Source organism: Ciona robusta, unplaced genomic scaffold (genome assembly GCF_009617815.1).
Source record: "Ciona robusta unplaced genomic scaffold, ASM961781v2 AP042742.1".
NCBI classification, from domain to species: domain Eukaryota; kingdom Metazoa; phylum Chordata; class Ascidiacea; order Phlebobranchia; family Cionidae; genus Ciona; species Ciona robusta.
Genome location: NW_028323121.1, coordinates 143,521 through 161,828, shown reverse-complemented (window position 1 = coordinate 161,828; position 18,308 = coordinate 143,521). Strand labels below are relative to the sequence as shown.

Below are 18,308 nucleotides of genomic sequence, written 5' to 3'. Positions count from 1 at the left end.
ACACATATGTGTTGCAAATATGATATTCTTGACTGAGGCTTGAGCATGGAATACAAATTTAGTGAAATCAATTTTCTAGTATAGTATTTATTGTTGATTTGTTGGCCTTCATACCAAAAAGTTGGTCAATCACATGTTTATGGTGTTTATTTTGTTTAGACAGTATCGCTACACAGCTGATCAGAACTTTGTTCGATAAGTACTGGAAAAGGAAAACAGAAAAGTTCCATCAGTGCTGATCAAAAGTATAAGCGAACAACATTATAGTGACGGTTTAACAACATTTGCAAGAATATTTCATCATTCAGTTTTGAATGGTCTTGTTTCATACAAATTGTGATTCATTTCAGTATTCTTCTGCGCTCTCCAAATAAATGCTACTTGATCCGAACAAGTGTTTCCTTGCATATCCTAATGAGAACATATCATAGTAAAGCGATCTGAAGTAAATTGTGCACTACAAATATGAGATGACCAGCATACCAATGTAATGTTGCTTCCTTTTTTCTATGCCCCACTCTTCCTTTTGAATATACTTATTATTACTTTTGTCATTCTTGTCTTGCTATTTTAAACACAACACCTATCAGGCATGATTACTCGGCTTATGATAAACTCCTATATAACTTTAAATACAGTATAAATATAGTCTATGCCATATAGGGAAAAAAGAAAAAGAATTTAAAATCTGAACCCTGGAAAGTCACGAAAACTAATTCTCCACTTGGGCTATTTTGTGTGGTTATACACGGATCCCTTGGAAATAGTTTCCAATAAGTTGCTAAAGCCATAAATACTGTTAATACTTTAAAAAACGTTTTTGATTTGCTTATCTATCAAAACTGCACCAATAAACGATAAACCGCTGATAGGCCGGATTTTCCCCATAAACGAAATATATTGCATTGTGACGTCACAGTGCCCACGAGAAACGTTTTTTACAACTTTGAAATTTGGAACACTTGGAATGAACTTGTTGGAGTGAGAACAAGATTAGGATGGAGTTTGGTTGGGAAAGACATGCGTGGTGGTGACAAGCGGAAGCAGTCTTGTGTAAATTTCGTTAAAATGGACAATCTGGAACTGCACGACCGTATGGTAAAAATGTTTGATCGGGACTTTGAAGGAGAACAACATTCACTTGGCTTAGCAAATTCAGTTGAGGACAACAGGGCACTGAGCATGATGAAACGTTCCATTCGGAAGACTGATGGGAGGTATGAAATGGGATTGCCCTGGAAATCTGACTCTATTGCTTTGCCGTACAATAGGTGTTTGGCAGAAAAGCGTTTGGGATACCTAAAACGAAAATTGAACAGTGACCCGGACTTGTTAACGAGGTATGCAGGGAAAATGGAGGAGTCCATTCGGTGCGGCCACATTGAGAAAGTAAACCAGGCAGATAGGGTTTCGGGATCTCGGATATGGTATGTGCCTCACCATTGTACTGGTCCAAAGTTTCGTGTGGTATTTGACTGTGCTGCTCGATTTCATGGGACTTGTTTAAATGATAATTTGTTACAAGGTCCTGATCAAACGAACCGCTTAGTGGGGGTGCTCATGCGCTTCTGTGAAGGAAAGGTCGCACTTTCAGCTGATATAAAGTCTATGTTTTATCAAGTACTCGTAAATCCGGAGGATCGAGATGCACTACGCCTATTATGGTGGCCGAAGGGGGATTTAAGTAGGGATCCAGAAGACTATAGAATGCGGGTTCATGTTTTTGGGGCAACCTCTTCTCCTAGTTGTGCTGGGTTTGCCTTGCGCCAGGTTGCAGAAGATAATGAGAAAGTTGCCAGGACTGAGGTACTGAATGCTATCCGTAACAATTTCTATGTGGATGACTGTTTGCTCTCCGTTGCATCTACAGATGATGCAGTGAAGTTAGCTTCAGATTTGCAAAGGACCCTGGCCACAGCTGGGTTCCCGCTGACGAAATACATGAGTAACTGTAAGGAAGTACTGGAAAAATTGAGTGATGGTCATCTGGCTCCAGTGCTACATGGATTAGATTTGTGCAAAGATAAGCTTCCTGGAGAGAAGGTGTTGGGAGTAGTATGGGATGCTGAAAGTGACCATTTTAGTGTTAAAGTATGTGTGAAAGAGAAGCCTCTTACTCGCCGAGGCATCTTGTCTATGGCGAGTCAGTTGTATGACCCTGGGGTTCATTCAACCATTTTTACTTCCGGTTAAACACCTTCTGCAACAATTATGTCAGTTAAAGTTAGATTGGGACTCAGTCATACCTACTGAGTTGGAGAAAATGTGGTTGAAATGGTTGGGTAGTTTGGAAAGCTTGCGCAGTGTACGTGTGCCACGTTGGTATAAAATGGGTCCAGGTATGTCATGTGCGGAATTGTATTGTTTTTGTGATGCGAGTGTTGTGGGTTATGGTGCAGTATGTTATTTGAGAGTGCTTGTGGATGGGGTTACATTTTGTTCATTGGTTATGGGTAAATCACGTGTTACTCCTATAAAGACTGTATCTATTCCCCGTCTTGAACTGTCGGCAGCTACTGTTGGAGTGAAACTTGGTAAGTTGGTGGCTGGTGAGTTGACATGTAAGCTGCACCGAGTCGTGTATTGGACAGACTCGACTTCAGTATTGCAGTTTCTAAATAATCCTGGGCGACGGTTCCAGACATTCGTGGCCAATAGATTGGCCATTATCAATGATCTGTCACATACAAAGCAATGGAGGTATGTTGACACGAAGAACAACCCTGCGGATCTTGCATCTCGTGGGTTGATGCCAAATCAGATCGAAAAGGCCAGGCTCTGGTTTGTGGGTCCTCCGTTTCTACTGAAGATGAATGGCCTAGACAATTAGTGAACTTTCCGTCAAGGCCATATGAAGAAATTGAATTTAAACCAACCTTCAAAGTCAATACTGTGGTGGGAACTATATTGCCGGTCTGTCTGAAGAGGTTGATTTGCCATTACTCCACTTGGGTACGGCTACTCCGTGCGGTAGCATGGTTAACTAACACGATACAAACAATATTTGAGAGGAAATATTCCTAAAACTACAAGATTGATGGGCGATTAACAAGCAACAGATCGAATTCTGATGGTGGATGAGTTGCGGCAAAGCGTCTTTGATGTGGTTAAGTTGGTGCAATGGGAAATGTTCCCTGAGATTGTGAACGGGTTGGAAGATCGTTCGTCATGCAGAGAAGCGCTCAGGTATAAAATGCATTAAATCTCCCTCTCTTTCATTACAGAGACTACAGCCAATATTGGTAAATGGCATTTTGAGGGTCGGTGGCCGCTTGCTAGAGGCGGGACTGGAGGAGGATAGTCGCCATCCTATGATCCTACCAAGTCATCACCATGTTACAGACTTGATCATCCAATATTATCATGTGAAAGCTGGTCATTGTGGGACCCAATACGTTTTGGGGTTGGTTCGTGAGATGTACTGGATAGTTCATGGACATTCGGCAGTAAGACGGTATCTCAAAGAGTGTCGGCCATGCAGGCGATGGAAAGCTAAGGTGGGAGAACAGGTGATGGCACCGCTTCCCAAGTGTAGAGTGGTTGCAGGGAATGCTCCCTTCACTGCTACAGGGGTTGATTATATGGGCCCGCTTCTAGTCAAGGTTGGTCGTAGTCACGTGAAACGCTATGCTTGCGTTTTTACTTGCATGGCAACGCGGGCAGTGCATCTCGAGGTGGCCATCTCCTTGGAGACCAGTGCATTTCTGAATGCTCTGTCTCGTTTCTTGCATCGTCGGGGTTCGACAGCGAACTGTCGGATGATTCGTTGCATTCTTTTTTGGTCGAAGTAGAATCTATCCTTAACCATCGACCTTTGACCCCAATAAGTGACGATGTGAAGGACTTAGCTACCCTGACCCCAATGATGCTACTAACTGGAAGTGTGGCTCAGTCATACCCATCGGATGTCTTCATCGAGGCTGATGGTTATCGGGAGTCGTGGCGGGCGGTGCAACTATTGTCGGAAAGGTTTTGGCAGAGGTGGGTACGAGAGTACTTACCGCTGCTACAGCACCGCCAAAAGTGGTTGCAGCCCAAGCGAAATTTAGCGGTGGGGGATATCGTGCTGATGAAAAGCGAAACAGCCAGAGGGCATTGGCCGAAAGCGGTAGTTGAAGAAATACTCCCTGATATGCATGGAGTAGTTCGAAGGGTTCGAGTTCGAAGCAAGGATGGTGTCTATCTAAGAGACATTCGAAAACTTTGTTTGCTAGAATCCGCTTAGAATTGTTTATATATTTGTTTGTTGGGTATATATTGTATTGTTGTGTGACATTCGTGTTGTGTATAGGTTCGTTAATCTCCCTTGTTTTCACCGCCTTTTGTTTGGAAATGATGTGTCATTGGGGGGAGTATGTAGCGGTTAAATTTGGTATCGATTATACGTTATCGTTTCTCCATTATATGTTATGGTTTCTATGTTGATTGTATAATTCTATGTTGATGCGTAATTTATGTCCAGTTAACCTTCTTGTTTCTGGCCCGTTAGATAGTAGTTTGCGCAGCTTTGTTAGCCATGTAGCGGCATTTATTATTCGCGACTGTAGTAATTCTTATTGCTTAATTTATTCTATTTGAATAAGGTGTTTGTATAGTGGCTGTATTGTTTCGAAACACTTGCTGAACATTTGTTAATCCATTGAGGATCGTAATTATACGTTGGAATACAGCTCAACTTGACTTTTGTTAACTTGGCAGTTATGGTGACAGTTTGTTCGGGGGTTGTGTATTTATGGTCTATTGTGCCTGGTTTGTCTGGATTGGGGGTTTGTGTATTTGAGTGGATTGTTAGGTTGGGTATGGTATGGGTTTATGTGAGTGCTTTCCTACAGCTGATAAGTGATACATCACCTACGGTACAGTACTTTAGTCAGTTCTCTATTTTTCCTTTTCCCCTTTTTTTTCCCAAAGTCTGTACACTACAGTCGCAATTAAGTGCCCTATATATGCGTGTGTGCTCGCCTTAGTTTTCATTCGCTATTCCAGCGTTTCACTCTACAATTTGGCGTCTCAATACAAACCCAAGAACACAACACCTGGCAACTGGAGAAAGGTATAAAAGCTTTCACTATGGTTTCCATGTAGGCCACTTAACTATTTGCAAGGCGTTTCACTCTACAATTTGGCGTCTCAATACAAACCCAAGAACACAACACCTGGCAACTGGAGAAAGGTATAAAAGCTTTCACTATGGTTTCCATGTAGGCCACTTAACTATTTGCAAACTAATTCCTGAAGTTTGCACAGCAATCTGGGATGGTTTGCAAGAGAAGTATATGCCAAATGTAACGGAAGGTTTCCTGTAAGAAGTGGTTCACAGTTTTTTAATTACAAAGGTTATCATTCTGTTGTTCTCCAAGCACAGTGATTGAAGTGGGTGACTATGGCAGGAGAAGTGTGTCCTCTGTTGTTGGTCAAAACATGGCAACAGGCTCATTTTGTTTGCCTGAGGAAGTGATTCTTCCAGGCACTAATCGAAGTTGTCCATGTTTTATTGTTGGCGATGAAGCGTACCCACTGCTTACCATTCTCATGAGGACATACCCCAAAAGTTATTTGGACAATGCAAGGCGTATTTTTAATGGAAGATTATCAAGAGCAAGAAAGAGCGTGGAGTGTGCCTTTGGCGTGATGACAGCCAAATGGAGGGTGTTTGAAAAGCCAATGCGTTAAGCCAGAGAATGTGGATAGCATCGTAAAAGCAGCATGCATTCTGCATAATTACGTTAGGAGACAAGGAGGCTCCCCAATCGACCTCTAATGCTGATTGCTCACCTGAGGCAGACGATATGAATAGATCTCGGCCTTCTTTAAGAGCAATGAAAATTCGAGATGACTTAAAAGATTATTTCTTAACCCCACAAGGAGAAATTCGGTTGCAATATTTTTTGACAATATATATTGATTTTCCAGTGTATGTGTTATAAATAAACAAAAATAACCAACACTGGGATATGTCCAAAAATTGTTTATTGTAGTCCAGGGGTGGGGAACCTTTTTAGTATTGCGGGCCACATAAAATTAGAAATAACACAGGAGGGCCACTAAAAATTTCGAAATTTTATTTACAGATAAAAAATGCAGCCAAGTAGAGTGATTTATTTCACTTTCATAGCTAGTGGGATGGCTAATAGTTTTAAATTTTGGTGAGTCGTGTGATGTCTGCTGACACGGATGATGTTGCAACTCTTAACTGCATCTCCACGTTTTCATCAGTCAGTCTGGAGCGAAGCCGACTTTTTGTTAGATTCAATTTGGAAAAAAAACTGCTCGCAACGGTAGGTGCTTTCAAATAGAGACGCATATTTCAAAGCATGTTTCCGCATGACTGGAAAAGCGTTGATAAAAGTTGAGCAGCGGAATTTTTTGGTACATCGCTTTCAACGTACCGTCACTCTAGGAACATCAGTTGCAACCACATTGAAAGGAGAGGCAAAAATATCTAACTCCATTTCTTTACTCTTTATGCCCAAAAATCTTGCATTAAATGTCTCCATAAGATTGACACATACATGGGCATATTTGGCTGTTGTAGAAGGCTTTTGCTCTTGCACGGTAGGGAAATGTGCGGTGTTATTGTTCTCAAGTTGTACTTTCCACAGATGTAGTTTAGCTTCAAATGATTTCACTTTTGCAAACAAGGAGTTCAAAAGCTGACTAGGACCATGCAACTTGACGTTGAGCTCGGAGAGGTGCTTGCTAATGTCAACCATAAACGCTAGGTCACACAACCATTGGCTATCAGTGAGTTCAACGACATGGTTTCCCCGATTATTCATAAACTGATCGACTTCGTTTCGTAACAAGTAAAAGCATGTCGCTACGACTCAGCCAACGAACTGCACGGTGGTAGACAAGGTCGTGGTAATCAGTATTCAGATCTTCCAGTAATTGCTTAAACAAGCGGCTGTTCAAACCTCTGCTTTTGATGAAATTGATGCACTGTTGGCATGACACTACTAAGCTGCACTGACTTCGCGCACAAGTTTTCCTGGTGAATGAGACAGTGGCATACAACTAAATCACTTGCATTAAGGCCGTAACGTGTCATTTCTCTTTTTACAAGTGTGGTTAACCCCTTTTGTGAACCCACCATGGCTGGAGCACCATCTGTTGCAAGACCACTCAACCTTTCAAATGGTAGATTAGATTTGCGCATTGCTACTACAAGCCTCTCAAACAAGTCTTCACCACGTGTTGTCCCATGCACAAATTCCAATGACAACAAATCTTCTTGTATTTCAAAGTCTGAAATTGTTCCTCGAATGAAAATTGCTAGCTGGGCGGTATTGGTTATGCCGGTCGACTCATCCAGGGCTAGAGAAAAAGAAATCGAGAGCCTGAGCGTTTTCTTTCAATTTTTTTTTCAATATTTTTACCCATATCCTTAATCCAATCTGAGACAGTTCTTCGAGACAGACTGACTTTCTGAAACAATTCCACATTATCCGGCGCTAGTAGCTTGACAGAGGTGACAATGCATTCTTTCACGAATTCTCCATCTGCATGTGGTTTCAGCTTCTTCGCTATCAGTTCAGTAAGTTCATAATTCGTTCTGCCGATATATATCTTCATCCATCATTTGCAGTACCTTGACAAAGTGCTTTGCTGCGCTTGTAACTCTCTTCTAAGGACACTAATCTTATACTGCCTCGCCTGCCCTGTTAGCTGTTCCAGATTACCATGGCAAGAGTCATAATGACATTAATGACGCTCTAGATTTGATTTCTTCTTTGCCGCTACAGATTTACCACAAACAATGCACACAGGTTTGCCACTTACTTCAACAAAGAAGTACGAGTTTGTCCAATCTTTCTGGAACATTCTGCCTTCATCATCAATCTTTCTTTTCGTTCCAGAAGCCATTATACAACTTAAAATTTTGCAAATTTGAGAAGTAGGCTACTCTACAAAACACTTTTCACAAAAAGCATAACTGACCGATTAACAATAACTGGTCACATTGTGACGTACACAGTGTTGTTGTCACAAATGGCCTTCTATGATGGATTAACTAGTCATAGAAGGTCATTCGAAATATAATGAGAATGCAGAGCCTACTCTTTTTTGAGCTGTTGTTTTGATATATTTTGGTCAAAAAGTTTTGACTCGGGCCACATGGAACAGTCACGCGGGCCGACGGGCCGCAGGTTCCCCACCCCTGTAGTCGATGCACAGTCAGATGAAAGAATTTTTGAAAAGGTAGTACGTAATACGATATTAACAACAAAGCATATTTTACTAATGAATTTTGAGGTAACAATTAAATACTAGATCTTATACCAACGAATTAGTAGGAATAAGATCCACAATGTGACATACAATAAGAAGACAAAGAAGGTAACGAATGTTAAAGAAGGTAACAGTTAAAGAGGTAACGAAAGTTAAAGAAGGTAACGAAAGTTGTAATTAGGGACAGAGGAGCTTCACAATAATCACCTTATCACTAATATAAAACCCACTTTAAATAACTTAAATTGCTTCAGTTTATGGCTTTGACAATACTGCAAAATAGAAATTGCTTCAGGTATGCATTGAGGATTTAGATAAAAAACGTAGCTGAAACACATATTTGACATGGTATGAACAATGAATGATATGAATAAAGTAAAATTTACTTTAAAACAACACAAGTTTGTTCATTAAAAATTGCATGCTGTTGAGAATAAGAAGACAAAGAAGGTAACGAAAGTTAAAGAAGGCAACGAAAGTTGTAATTAGGGATAGAGGAGCTTCACAATAATCACCTTATCACTAATATAAAACCCACTTAAAATATGGCTTTGACAATACTACAAACTAGAAATTGCTTCAGGCATGCATTGAGGATTTAGATAAAAAACGTAGCTAAATCACATATTTGACATGGTATGAACAATGAATGATATGAATAAAGTAAAATTTACTTTAAAACACAAGTTTGTTCATTAAAAATTGCATGGTGTTGAGGGTAAAAAGTTTGAGATGTAAAAAATAAGTTATGGAACAGTTGTTTTAAAACACATTTGAAACCGAAGACAGTCAACTTTTGACAAATGCCAATAAACCGCAATGCGTTGTACATTCATTCGTCTCTTCAAAATCTGGCCGAGGGTTATGTGTTTAGAATTAATTTGGCTGGGGCGTATGTTTTGGATAATTTTATGACATGAATTAGTGCTTGTTTTATATAGGGTTAATAAAAAACGTCTCCTGTTCTTACGATGTTTAAAATTTCAACGTTAGAACCGCAAAATAATAATACAAATAACGACTTGTAAACATAATAAAGACGTAACCAATGTTTACATCACCAAGACGGGATTACACAAGTGACAAACAAAACTTTCATTGGGAGAAGCAGTAATCTAAAAAAACGCTTTAACAAAGATACGAATTCGATTTTACAATAAGATCATTTGTTACCAAAAGTGCAGCTGCAAGCTGCGTTAGAAGGGAACAAACCGAAAGCATGAGGCAAAAGTAGCGCACGCTCCACTTTCATAAAGCGCGATAAAAGCATGACTAAAAACGAACGTGCCTTTTGCGTGCCTTACCGCATTGGTGCGTATCAGACAATAGAACAAACAGCGCTCCATCTGGAAAGCGCTTTAAAGCATGACTAAAGGCGACTTTGCTTCATTGGTGGGAATTCGCCCTAAATTTATTTATCATTAGCTAGTATAGTAATGCTAGAAAAGGGTCGGATGCCTAAAAAGATTACACCAAAACCTGCAAAGAATGTTTATCCAAAAAAATTCTTTCTCTTTTTCATAACTTTTTTCCTCTGTTTATATTATTCATTATTTAATTCAAGTTTGTTTGTGTTCTATGCAGATGCGGCCCATGCCCTCCTCCTATGTCTCCCAGCCTGCATTGGTGATAGAAAAAGATGACAATTTTTTAATTACTGACATGGTAAGATAGTTAAACCAATCAAAAGCCTATGTGGTTTTCGTTGTTTAATTTTTGAACTTCAATTTGTGGTTTTTCAGACGCGGATGGAAAAGTGGTTACACCTATTTTGTTTACTTATTTGCAAGGTTATAGTTTACAGTGAAGCAAGCGTTTGAGACGAAAGTCAAAGAAAAATTCAAGCGAGAAAAAAAATTAGAATTTAAAACCTGGAGACCTAAAGAGTAAACAGTGTTAAAATGCTAGGGATTCAAAACAAAAAATTAGACAACATGAGCAAAAACAAAATACGTACAATCGAGAAAACGCAATTCACTATTTGAGAGAGATGAACAAAGTTATTTAAATCAGGGACATTCATATTTTCGTTATCATTGGGGGTCTTCAAGCAAAAATTCCATTTCTGCAATGCATTATGGCACTCTTGAAGTCCGACTGACCCCAACAACATCTCTGTTCCTCCACGCAGCATAACTTAATATTCCCAACACTACCTTGATGCAAGCGTTACGCCACCAGTGCATAACATGTTTTAAATAATACTTTTCAAAGAATTATTTGCAATTCGAATATCAATAAAGGGTTAACAAAATTTTAAAGCAGCCTAGTGCTTTAGAATATAGGGTTGGGATGAAATTAAAATTTTAATGAGAAACGTTACCCGGTCGAATCTGTCACAACAGCGATAATCGTACGCGACTTCTGTCGGCTTGCACGAGTGTACGGTTACTATTTTATCTGGTGATGTGGCACTTGTAAAGAATCTTGCATTAGTTTTTGAGCCTTCCCAGTTTGATCCTGTGCTTTCAGCAAGTATAGAAGTTTATACCTATCACGAAAAACATATGAAGCTGGAGCAAATTAAAAATATAAATTGTTGGGTCGACTAACAATAACTTGGAGCATTTATTAAAACATGTGACATTCATTAAAGAGTCCGGCCCACGGTTCTCGTGGTTGTGCAGTTTTTTGCATAAGAATAAAGTTTTGTCTACTGATGCTAAATTAACAGCCAGTTTGTGAAAATTCGCTTTAATTTAAAAGTTATGGAACGTTTAAATTATCATCAAGTTTCAAATTTGTAAATACGTCACTCGCGGGCACTGTGACGTCACAATGCAATATTTCGTTTATGGGGAAAACCCGGCCTAGGGTTTATCGTTTATTGGTGCAGTTTAAACGTTTTTTAAAGTATTAACAATACTTATTATGGCTTAAGCAACTTATTGAAAACTATTTCCTAAGGATCAGTTGTATAACCACACAAAATAGCCTACCAAGCTTAGTGGAGAATTAGTTTTCGTGACTTTCTAGGGTTCAGATTTTAAATTCTTTTTTTCCCTGTATGGCATAGACTATATTTATATCTCTGTATTTAAAGTTACCATATAGGAGTTTACCATAAAGTGGAGAATTAGTTTTCGTGACTTTCTAGGGTTAGATTTTAAATTCTTTTTCTTTTTTCCTTATATGGCATAGACTATTTATATCTGTATTTAAAGTTACCATATGGGAGTTAACATAAGCCGAGTAATCATGCCTAGGTGCTGTGTTTAAAATAGCAAGACAGGAATATGACTGTTGGGAGTTTCATAAGCCGAGTAATCATGCCTGATGTGCTGTGTTTAAAATAGCAAGACAAGAATATGACTGTAAAGCGATAAGTGCATATAATATAGATATGTGTGTGTTTCTTTTTCAAAAGGAAGAGCGGGACTAACATTATATTGGTATGCTGGTCATCTTATATTTGTAGTGCACATTTTACTTCAGATCGCTTTACTATGATATGTTCTCATCAGGATATGCAAGGAAACTTGTTCGGATCAAGTAAGCAGCATGTATTTGGAGAGCGCAAAAGAACAGATCCACCATCTGGTACAAGCATTCTTTATTCAAAACAATGAAAATACTCCAATACTTAAATATGTATTTCTAGTAATGTTGAATGTACTTAATTTAAAACAACATAATCTTGCATGAATCACATTTTGTATGAAACAAGACCATTCAAAACTGAATGATGAAAAATTTTTGCAAATGTTGTTGAACTGTCACTATAATGTTGAACCTATCTGTTTTCCTTTTCCAGTCATTCCTGTACCTATCGAACAAAGTTCTGATCAGCTGTGTAGCGATACTGTCTAAACAAAATAAACACCATAAACATGTGATTGACCAACTTTTCTATACCAGAGTAAATTGATTTCACTAAATTTGTATTCCATGCTCAGGTCTCAGTCAAGAATATCATATTTGCAACACACATCTGTGTACAGAAATTTCAACAAATTCAGGAAAAAAGTCACATTTTTTTAATAAATGCTATTCTTGGTCAACCCACCAAATTATGTTGTTGATTTGCTCAGCTTCACTTATTTTCCATGGTCTTGGCCTGTCTACATCCCCAACACTTGCTGGAAGTACAGGTTCAAGCTGGAAAGGCTCAATATCTATTGCTAGTAGACCACTTCACTTATGTCACTTCATTAGATGAAATACTTCTACCTGAATATACATCACACACTTACCCTGTTTACATGATCAATTCAATCCGACTTGATGACGTCACACGCATTTCAAATCCGATCCGCTAAAACGCATATTTACATGGCGCGTTTCAATCGGATTAAAACTGAAATGGGGACCGAAGCGTTTGTAGTCGCCAGTTTTAATAAACTTTATTACCCGCAATAGGTTATCAGTATAGCTTGAAATACAACAATCAGCAGCCTTTAAGTGCATATGTGCATTATTTTAATCTACTGAACTGGTTTATCTAAAATTCCTAAGTACTGTTATTTATGTCCTGCCATACTTCACAGATAGGTTGTTGCTATTAATTCAGACAATGCTGATCCTCTCATAAACATACTAACAACATAACATGTTAAGTTTTGGTCCCATGCTTTTAACAAGTATGACATGTGTTAATTTTGGTAGTAGGTACTGCAACAATAAATTATTAACAAAAGCAAAATATACAAAACAGTAAAGCCACATGTTAATCTGCACAAAACAGAGTTTATTCAGACATAAAAGTTTGGTTTTCATACCACACATACTTTCATACAGACAACCAAATACACTTTGACAAAGAAGTCATAATGGCTTTTACATCACAAACACTGTTTTAATGATGTTTTTCGAAGGAAGTAGCAATAAAGCTCTGAAGCAGCAAGTGTTTCTGTCGCATAATCGATAATAATAACATATTTATTCGCTTATTTAAACCATCATCAATAAAACTTCCGAAGGAAGTAGCAATAAAGCTCTGAAGCAGCAAGTGTTTCTGTCGCATAATCGATAATAATAACATATTTATTCGCTTATTTAAACCATCATCAATAAAACTTCATTCTTCCTGTTTTACAAGATTTGTTCTCGTGGTGTTAATGGTTCCTGAAATATAAGTGTAAGTTTTAATGAATGCACTAAAGTCCATCCAGTCATACTAACCTTTTTCTCATTTGCTTTCTTTAATCTTCCATCACTTCAGTCACTCTACCATTTTGAATGCAATGCATAACTTTGTTGTTCTTTTTGCTGCCAAATGTGTTGAACAATTCTCCAAGACAATTCATAATAGAAAAAATAGTTTGACTGTTAACCAAATATTTGTTCGAATTCTTTATATAATTTTGTACACAGGGTTGCTGAAGTGCCGTTTGGGCATTTTGGTTCTTCTTGTGAACGTATGGTATTTTACCGCGTATTGCTTTGTTTTAACGAAACCATTGCGTCAAATGGACAAATGTAATTGTCTAACACCCTCACGTCCAATTAAACCCGGTATTTTTGTTACAACACAATTCATAATAGAAAAAGTAGTTTGACTGTTAACCAAATATTTGTTCGAATTCTTTATATAATTTTGTACACAGGGTTGCTGAAGTGCCGAATATTTTGGGCATTTTGGTTCTTCTTGTGAACGTATGGTATTTACCGTATTGCTTTGTTTTAACGGAACCATTGCGTCAAATGGACAAATGTAATTGTCTAACACCCTCACGTCCAATTAGGTGTAAACCCGGTATTTTTGTTACAACAAAGTTCAGACCTGTTGGTGTATTGCTTTGTTTTAACGGAACCATTGCGTCAATGGACAAATGTAATTGTCTAACACCCTCACGTCCAATTAGGTGTAAACCCGGTATTTTTGTTACAACAAAGTTCATACCTGTTGGTGGATTGTCCTTACTACATTTTCTTGTTCTGGTACATTGTGCAGAGAAAATTCCGAGTACTGGAAGTTTATGATGGGATGCCGATTCGTATCTCCCATAAATAGGTCGTAGTGTTGGTCTTTTCAATTCTTCCCATCGTTTCTCTAATAAAATTCTTCCCATCCTGTTGTGTCGACTTCAAAACTATTCTCTTCCATTAACAGATAATGTTTGCTTGTAGTTGTGTTGGGGAGTTTATGTTTGCTTGTAGTTGTGTTGGGGAGTTTATTATCTTTATGAAATGCTCATAAATGGTGGAAGATTCACCTTGTCTCTATCAGAGTCGTACAAACACCGAGTAGTCCAACTGCCGTCTATGTGTGTCCAAAATAGAGCAAAAGTGGTGACTTTGACAATGGGTTTAAACGAACTTGTAGAGTTGTGTTGGGGAGTTTATTATCTTTATGAAATGCTCATAAATGGTGGAAGATTCACCTTGTCTCTATCAGAGTCGTACAAACACCGAGTAGTCCAACGTCTCTATCAGAGTCGTACAAACACCGAGTAGTCCAACTGCCGTCTATGTGTGTCCAAAATAGAGCAAAAGTGGTGACTTTGACAATGGGTTTAAACGAACTTGTAGAGTTGTGTTGGGGAGTTTATTATCTTTATGAAATGCTCATAAATGGTGGAAGATTCACCTTGTCTCTATCAGAGTCGTATAAACACAGTGGTGGTGCTGCTGCAAACTTGCAATTGTGAGAACACTACAAGGCACTTAAATTTTTAAAGGTTCATTTAAGGCACAAAATTTGAGTGGTTTTGATATAATTTCTGCATTGCAACTTTTAACTGGTTTGTTTACAGTACTGTTGGAAACTTTCACCGCCTTCAAGTCCTGTGGTTTACTTCACTGAAACTGTGGCAGGAGATGGTATTTCTATTTATTTAGGTTTCAATAATTTTAACTGTAGATATAATTGTGGTTGTATTTTGCAGAACTGATAATAACACTTGAGGTGATGGAAGAAGTAGATATAATTGTGGTTGTATTTTCCAGAACTGATAATAACACTTGAGGTGATGGAAGAAGAAAGTGAGTCATCCATTCCAGCAAAAAAGCCATCAACTTCCAAAGCAAGGCAAGAAACGATCAGGTTGGCACATTTGATTAGTTTCTGTCAGTCTTATGTTTTGTGCTATTTCAGGAAAACATTTGTGGCATGATTCGTAAGAGTGTGGAGAGTATTGAAACAGTGGCAGGAGATGGTATTTCTATTTATTTAGGTTTCAATAATTTTAACTGTAGATATAATTGTGGTTGTATTTTGCAGAACTGATAATAACACTTGAGGTGATGGAAGAAGAAAGTGAGTCACCCATTCCAGCAAAAAAACCGTGGAGAGTATTGAAACAGTGGCAGGAGATGGTATTTCTATTTATTTAGGTTTCAATAATTTTAACTGTAGATATAATTGTGGTTGTATTTTGCAGAACTGATAATAACACTTGAGGTGATGGAAGAAGAAAGTGAGTCACCCATTCCAGCAAAAAAACCATCAACTTCCAAAGCAAGGCAAGAAACGATCAGGTTGGCACATTTGATTAGTTTCTGTCAGTCTTATGTTTTGTGCTATTTCAGGAAAACATTTGTGGCATGATTCGTAAGAGTGTGGAGAGTATTGAAACAGTGGCAGGAGATGGTATTTCTATTTATTTAGGTTTCAATAATTTTAACTGTAGATATAATTGTGGTTGTATTTTGCAGAACTGATAATAACACTTGAGGTGATGGAAGAAGAAAGTGAGTCACCCATTCCAGCAAAAAAACCATCAACTTCCAAAGCAAGGCAAGAAACGATCAGGTTGGCACATTTGATTAGTTTCTGTCAGTCTTATGTTTTGTGCTATTTCAGGAAAACATTTGTGGCATGATTCGTAAGAGTGTGGAGAGTATTTCTGAAATAGCAGCAGAATGACGAATTTACAGCATTTGGAAATTTTGTTGCAGCAACTCTACGGGGCATGCCACGAGCCTGTCATTTCACAGTGCAAGTTAATAATAATATAAAAAAAACTGTACAAATACGTTATAACACGAGTGTTCTGTTAAATACACTTCCTGCCCCCCTTACGAGTTACCACGTATGTAACTTATTTATCCTCGCATGGCGGGGCAAGGACAGTCGTTATAACACGGTAATTTACACAAACCCATTAGTGACCACTGGGTTGGAGCAATTGCTGGAAAGTGTCTTGCCCGAGGAAACATAGGCTCACAATGATAGCAGCGACGAACTTGAACCCATTACCTCTCAAATTACCCATGTAAGCATTGTTTTAGAACTCTTTAACAGATATACAAAAACATCACAATCGGCCGCAACATGTTGTTGTCAAACCATCCAAACAAACTATTAAACAGATGGTGGAAAGTATTAACAGGATGAAAAATATCTTGCATGATGCTACTTCTTAACAGGCTTTGTTGGAAGCCGAAGAAGGATTACATTCTGTGGAACAGAATTTGGTAGTCTTGCAGCATGAAGAAGGTATCCGGGTATCAAAACCTCCTCTTTCTTTAAAGACAAAAAAGAGAAAGTTGCCGTCATCATTTGTATGTGATAATTACCACGCAAGCACCATTAAGCCGAATAAATGTCAAGGCAGACATGGGTCGGTGGCTAACAGCATGTCTACATGCAGTCACTGGATTGCAACCAAAACAAACAGAAAATTCTTCCAACGTAATTGCCGGCCCTCAAAATTCCAACAACCAAAAAGTGACAAATTTAGGAAACATGCTACACCTTGGCTGAAAAACACCTAACTGACAAAGCATTACAATGTGGTCCATATTCTGTTACATATCTTTAGCTTTTGTCATTGGAAATGAACATAAGTTCCCAACAGAAACAAGAAATATGGGCATGTGATAAGCGGTTCCGTGATGGTTGGCTGTATGATGAAATAAACGACAGCTACCTTTGGTGTTTAAATAAATAAAAACAAGCAAATCATGTTTGCCAATTCAACTGTGGCACAAGGTATGAAAAGCGGTCTCTTAGTCAAGCGACTGTGGGCAAACATGACATTAGAAAATAAGAAACTTATTTTTATTCCGTATAACCCAAGTACAATTCATTGGATTGCTGGTTGTCGACATCAAGAAAAAAATGGGCAAACATGACATTAGAATTTATCTGCATGTACGCGAGTTGGCTAGCAGAAGGTAAACCATTGCTACAGCCAGATGTTAGACCAAGAGAATCCCAGGAGCATATCATGAGTCACGTCTGGATATTAACGTTTGTGGATCATGTAGAAACCAGGATGAAAATATTACTGATTGGGTCCCATGCACTAAGTGTCCTCAGTGACATTAACAAGGCAAAAATCAAATAAAACTTTTGTATGTTCCCATAGTAACAACATGGGTTTCATGCACTAAGTGTCCTCAGTGACATTAACAAGGCAAAAATCAAATAAAACTTTTGTATGTTCCCATAGTAACAACATGGGTTTAAGGCCAGAAACATTTGTTGGCCTCCACCGAGGTCAATTAAAGTAAAATCTACGAAACTAAAGCACCATTTTATTTTAATGCTTTAAATTAAAGCAAATGCTCTTACAGAAGTGTAGCGGTTGATTGTGCTCTAACTAGCACAGATTTAATGATATAAAGATAGCTAAATTTAATACTAAATACAAAAAGATTGAATATAAAGCAACGTTGTATAGCGAAAACAAAAAGCATGACAGGAATGGAATGCAGTTTCGCTGCTTGCGTAACATCTACTTTCCTGTCATTCTAATCGTGATAATAAAACAATTACCCAGTTGTGTGTATGCCAGGCGAGGCAATTGCCACATGCCAATGACGCGTTTTATTGTTTTGCTACACGTGTTTTTCGTTATACAAATCTTTCACTTTCCTGTACTGAGAGGCAGTTCCGGGCTTGCAATACCCTGCTGTTCTCACTTTGTCTCTAAGCTTGATGTCGCTCGTTCTCCGTACAATAAACAGAGATGTGGCGTACAAGCGTCATACATCGGTGTGCAATGCGTTGCGGAGTCGGATAGCGTGAGCGTCGGGGCAGGAACGGATAGCGTGTGCGTCGGGGCAGGATGGAACAGCGTCGTCGCGAGGCTGCAGAGCGCGAGCTACAACTTCAACATTGGCCGCTCCCCCCCACAGTTGGTGAACCGCTGGACACAAAAAATCCTTCCGATGGCAAGTGCAGTCAA

General features: G+C 38.6%; 3 protein-coding genes across 3 annotated transcripts; 2 read left to right on the top strand and 1 right to left on the bottom strand.

Moving 5' to 3' along the window:
* Positions 1 to 1,020: 1,020 nt before the first annotated feature.
* LOC149723803 (uncharacterized) lies at positions 1,021 to 2,193 on the top strand. The gene has a single exon (XM_089893438.1). It carries the CDS (start codon positions 1,021 to 1,023, stop codon positions 2,191 to 2,193), a length of 1,173 nt encoding a protein of 390 aa, XP_089749564.1.
* A 136-nt stretch (positions 2,194 to 2,329) lies between these two features.
* LOC149723802 (uncharacterized) lies at positions 2,330 to 4,225 on the top strand. The gene is made up of 3 exons (XM_089893437.1): positions 2,330 to 2,785; positions 3,225 to 3,509; positions 3,614 to 4,225. Exons 1-3 carry the CDS (start codon positions 2,330 to 2,332, stop codon positions 4,223 to 4,225), a joined length of 1,353 nt encoding a protein of 450 aa, XP_089749563.1.
* A 2,670-nt stretch (positions 4,226 to 6,895) lies between these two features.
* LOC149723801 (general transcription factor II-I repeat domain-containing protein 2-like) lies at positions 6,896 to 7,866 on the bottom strand. Its single transcript, XM_089893436.1, has 2 exons — positions 7,752 to 7,866; positions 6,896 to 7,317 (listed from the first exon to the last, which is right to left on the bottom strand). The coding sequence occupies exons 1-2, from the start codon at positions 7,864 to 7,866 to the stop codon at positions 6,896 to 6,898; spliced, it is 537 nt and encodes a 178-aa protein (XP_089749562.1).
* Between the last annotated feature and the right edge of the window lie 10,442 nt (positions 7,867 to 18,308).